The 5000-nt window shown below is 44.4% G+C and overlaps 1 protein-coding gene across 1 annotated transcript in view; it reads left to right on the top strand.

Moving 5' to 3' along the window:
* Nucleotides 1–761: 761 nt before the first annotated feature.
* The window catches only part of LOC143293592 (uncharacterized), a 26589-nt gene continuing 22350 nt past the window's right edge, over nucleotides 762–5000 (top strand). Inside the window, exons 1-2 of the mRNA XM_076604655.1 lie at nucleotides 762–1015; nucleotides 2773–3252. Of these exons, the coding sequence (XP_076460770.1) occupies nucleotides 2788–3252 (465 nt within the window). The 5' untranslated portion in view covers nucleotides 762–1015; nucleotides 2773–2787. The remainder of the gene's footprint in view (nucleotides 1016–2772; nucleotides 3253–5000) is intronic.

The following is a 5000-nucleotide window of genomic DNA, read 5'->3' as shown; positions in this document are numbered from 1 at the left end:
CGAGCGTGCGTGCGTATAACAGTGTATGTGTGTGTGTTTGTGTGTGCGCGCGCGCTTGCGTGCATGCGGAAGTGTGCTGGAGAGAGAAAGAAAGACAGAATAAGAGAGAGAGTGAAAGGGTGGGAAGGGAAAGGGCAAAGAGGCGTACAGACAGACAGACAGACAGAACACAGACAGAGGCATTGTCAAGCGAGAGATCAACAAGTCTCACCCACCCACCCACGACGGATCTAAAATACCCGATCACCTACACACCCAGTCAAGAACTCTCGGGTGGAAAGGAGGGGGACAGGGGATAACACAGAGGTGGCAGAAAAGAAAATGAAAGACAAAAGGGACACCAGAGAGAGAGAGAGAGAGAGATTGAGAGTGGCATGACAAAGATCCCATGAAAAAAAAACCGAACTGACAAGATTGTTTTTCACCCTCCTACCCATTCCCGCTTCACCCCCCACCCTCCAAACTCCCTCCCCCTTCTTCCCCGTAGCCCCTCCCCTCACCCACCACCGGTTTCCTCCCCCTTCCCCCTCAGCTCTGCCCCCCCCAACCCCCCTCCTTCACTACGACCTAATCACCATGATCAACAAACACTCCAGCATAGCAACACGTAGCATACTGTCCAAGCCACCTCGCCACTTTTGGTGCTGTGTGTGTATGTCTCTCTCTGTGTGTCTCTCTGTGTCTCTGTCTCTGTCTCTCTCTCCTGTTCCACACCCACCGCACACACACACCCTCACAGACACACCGCTACCAACTGTAGGAAAGTAGAGCCAGAGAGAGTATGAGAGTGGTAGGGTTGGTTTGCGCTGGACTAAAGGGAAAGGGAAGATTATTGCAGTAGCCTGCCATACTAAACCTTGGGACAGAGTGTGTGTGAGAGAGAGAGGGAAAGGGAGAGCGAGGGGCCGGGAGGGTTTATACTGTGTGGTGTCGTGTCGTGTCGTGTCGTGTCGTCCCATCGACTGAAGTCGTTTTGTTGTTTGGAGTTCTTGATCAGTCAGCAAGCGTTTCCAAGGTGAGGTATTTGATTTCTTGGTTATCAATCTAAGCCTCCATTGGATTGGATACTGGACTGATTAATTTCTTTAAAATCGCGATCACTCACTCACTCACTCACTCACTCACTCAATCAGTCATTCAATCGAATGATCGACCGATCGATCAATTAACCAATTTCCTTCTCTGTCTTTCTGTTCTCTTTGTTGTTTTTCTTCTTGTCTTTGTTCTTTTTGTTCTTCTTCTTTTCTCTGTGATTTTTCTCTTTCTCACCCCCTTCCTTCCAACTGTAAACTGTTTTTAATGAAGTTTCTTTGTGCGCTTTATATATTTTGCATGCAAACTGATAGAAAGTACCTGTCATCATTCATTTGACAATGTTTTCCTTTTGTCTTGTTTTGGGAAGAGAGCTTTTCTGCACTGGTTTTAATGTTGAACGTTCATCACACTTTGCCCCAGAAACAAGGACAAGGCTTATCTTGTTCACCTTTTGCTCAGTTTAGATTATGGGGAGGACTCAAAGTGACAAAACAAGGAAGAAGAAGAAGAAGAAGAAGAAGAAGAAGAAGAAGAAGAAGAAGAAGAAGGAGGAGGAGGAGGAGAAGGAGGAGGAGGAGGAGGAGACGAGAAGGAGAAGGAGAAGAAGAAGAAGAAGAAGAAGAAGAAGAAGAAGAAGAAGAAGAAGAAGAAGAAGAAGAAATGAAGCAACACTGAACAACAAAAGCAGCAGCATAAGTAACAGCAGAACAGCAGCAACACCAACAAAAGCATCTACACACCAACAAAGACCAAAACTAACTGAAACACATGGTTTTAACAGACTTCTCATGCCAATGCACATGACAAGAAAACAGATTAAACAAAACAAGTAATCGTAACGCAAATCATCATTGTGGATATACGCACATTAAATTCCAATCCAGTTTAGTGAAGACAACATTCTTTCTGAAAAGAAAAGGAAAGCTTTATTGATGGCATGTACATATTGGCATCTAATTTGATAACAAGATGCACGATGGCTAAAAAGAATAAAAGAAGCAATCACTAAAACCACATTAACTATATAACAATAGTCACTTTTGATAAAGACAAATGAATTCGACATTGTAATTAATGATATAACTATTCACATGTTTGATAAAGACCAGTGAAATCGAAAGCGTTATTAATGATTTAACTGTATCACATCAGCATCTAGTTTAATCCCTCGACTGCTGAACTTTGGTAAAATGAGATCAGTGTTACGTCAGTTTTGACTGCAGTTCCTACTGTTTGTGAACTTTTCAGTGACGTACAATTGGTTTTGCTGAACGAAGGTAATGATATAATACCAAGAGAAAAAAAAATCCAAATAAAGAATTACGGTAACTGATGTCCTGACCTACAAGCTCTGTCTTACCTCAGTGAGGCGATAGCTCTTCACGAGCGAGAGTTGTCGTTGGCAGCAGTTAAGGTGTTAATGAAGACCCCCCCCCCCCACCAAAAAAAAAAAAAAAAAAAAAAAAAAAAAATCGAAAAAATCATTCATGATATGGATACGGCAGAACTGAAACTCTTCCTCCTCTTCATCACCATCATCACCATCATCATCATCATCATCATCTTCTTCTGTGTTGGTGGGCCGCACCTCCCAGGTTAACTAATATGTGCATGTACGATTGAGTGGGCTCTAACGTTTTCTACCCCGCCATGTTGGCAACTATGCTCCATTTTCGAGGGAAGGCAGGCTCTCTGTCTAATAAAAACACTAAATATTTTTCTCTCTCTGTCAACCAGCCCCAAGCCAAGACAATGGCCGAGACCCCCAGCACCACCACCACAAACACCAAGGAGGATGAGAACCAGGAAGCCACCCTCAACAAGGAACCCTCCCTGGAGGAGACCCTGAAGGCTAAGCTGAACGACCCTGCCACGGACTTCAGCCAGAGAGACCCCGAAGGACGAAGCCTCCTGCACCAGGCTGTCCTTGCCCAGGCAGACCCCCAGCTGCTCAGGGACCTCAGCGAGCGTGTAGATCTCTCTCTCCGCGACGTCCACGGAAAGACGGCACTGGACCTCGTACCTGCGGACAGCGTTCTCCGGGAGGTGGTGGACAGGAAGGTGAAGGGGCTGATCCTGACGGGAGGGGAGGAAGGGGAAAAGGAGGCCCAGCGGTTGGTGCTGGCAGGGTGGTCCATGTACCCCTTGACAGCGGAGGAAGCAAAGGAGAAATCTGCGGAGGCGGTTCGAGTCTTGGAGAAGCTTGTGGAGCTTAAGGTTTGCTGGTTTGTTTGGTTGATTTATATATATATATATATATATATATATATATATATATATATATATATATATATATGTGTGTGTGTGTGTGTGTGTGTGTGTGTGTGTGTGTGTGTGTGTGTGTGTGTGACTGAAGCCCGACTGAATGACACAGGAAACGAATGATGAGCGCCTAAAGGCAGCCGTCAGTCGGCTTTGCCCAGGTAGGCAGCTTGCTGTGTAAATGATTCCGTGTTTGTAAATGGCTTAGAGCTCGGTCCCCGAAGATAGGCGCTATATAAGTATCAACAACAGTATGGGTGGGTGCTGAGTGGGTTGGTTGATTTCCATACTCGGCTCATACAACGTGGTGGTAATTTTGGGCATGTCTTGCTGGTTGAGGGGTGTTTTAAAAACGATGTTGTCGCTGTTTGTTGGCGTTGTTGTTGTCTTTCAACTGGTTAGGATTCTTTGTTTCATGCCACATGTATTGGATCTGGGTTTACGCAAAGATATTGCGGGCATTGTGTATGTATACAAGGTGGTCTGTATGTACAAAATACATTATTGTTGTTCTTATGTGCATGGTACATTATATCGTCAGTTTCATTTTTCTTTTCTCGCCTTGCCTTCATCACGAAGACTGGAGTGTCCATCTGACGAACGAGAAGGAGAAGAAGATTTTTCTTTTCGAAACGAAGGAATGTTTATCAATCAATGAAAGGTGAAAACATTCGCACGCAATCACATTACGTCTGTCCAAGGAACATTTAGATCTCCACAGGTAAAATGCAAGCGAGCAGTAAATGAAAAGGAGCAAGAAAAATCATTTCTGTTTTTTCGACATTCAGCTGTAGTTTGTTGTTTGTCATCCATGATTTTAGGTCAGATATACATCGTTGAGCAGAGGTGATAATCACAGAAAGATGAGAAAATCGACCAGACCTGTAAATCTGGTTACCATCCGAAAAACTGTGATGTGAAAGGGAATGATGATATACAATTTCTAAAACAGGTTGGAACAAGTAGAAAAAGAACTGGTCAGAGGACAGATCCTTGGGGAACACCAAATTCTAAGGGAGAGGGTCTTGAGTGTAAACGGTTCACAGTAACAGTCTGGTTCCGGTTGAAGAGGTAAGAGCTGAACCAAGAGAAAACCGTGCCAGATACACCAAATATATGGGAGAGTAAACCAGCCAATTCAAGAACTCAGCCAGTGAGCGAGCCAGAATCTTCAAGCAACGAAGCGAGCAAGAAAGCTGGCAAACAAACGACTTCAGTTCTACACACTCGGTTTATCAAACAGCTCACTGTCACCATGATTATCACCACATAACAAAGAAAGCAATCAGACCCACCTAGTCTGAACTCATGTGCTTGCCGTGATACGTATACCTAGTCAGGAATGTTATAAAAAGCACGTATACATACATTCTCTATGTGTGTGTCTCTGTCTCTCTCTGTGTCTCTGTCTTATCCTATGCGTATTTCTGTGTCTGTCTGGCAGTCTTTCTTTCTGTGTATGTTTGTCTGCAGTGTCTGTATTTCTGTCTGTTTTCGAGTGTGTGTGTGTGTGTGTGTGTGTGTGTGTGTGTGTGTGTGTGTGTGCGTGTGTGTATGCGTGCATGTGTGTCTGTGTGCACGCACGATCATCTGTGTATCTGTTTCTCTGTCACTGTCTCCATGTCTGTTTCTCTCTGTGACTCTCTCCCTCTCTCTCTTTCTCTGTCTTTGCATTCTGTTATTTCCCTTTTCTTCTGCCCGTA

Source organism: Babylonia areolata, chromosome 19, assembly GCF_041734735.1.
Source record: "Babylonia areolata isolate BAREFJ2019XMU chromosome 19, ASM4173473v1, whole genome shotgun sequence".
Lineage (NCBI taxonomy): Eukaryota > Metazoa > Mollusca > Gastropoda > Neogastropoda > Buccinidae > Babylonia > Babylonia areolata.
Note: the sequence above shows the minus strand (reverse complement) of the source record. Positions and strands in the feature narration are given on the sequence as shown.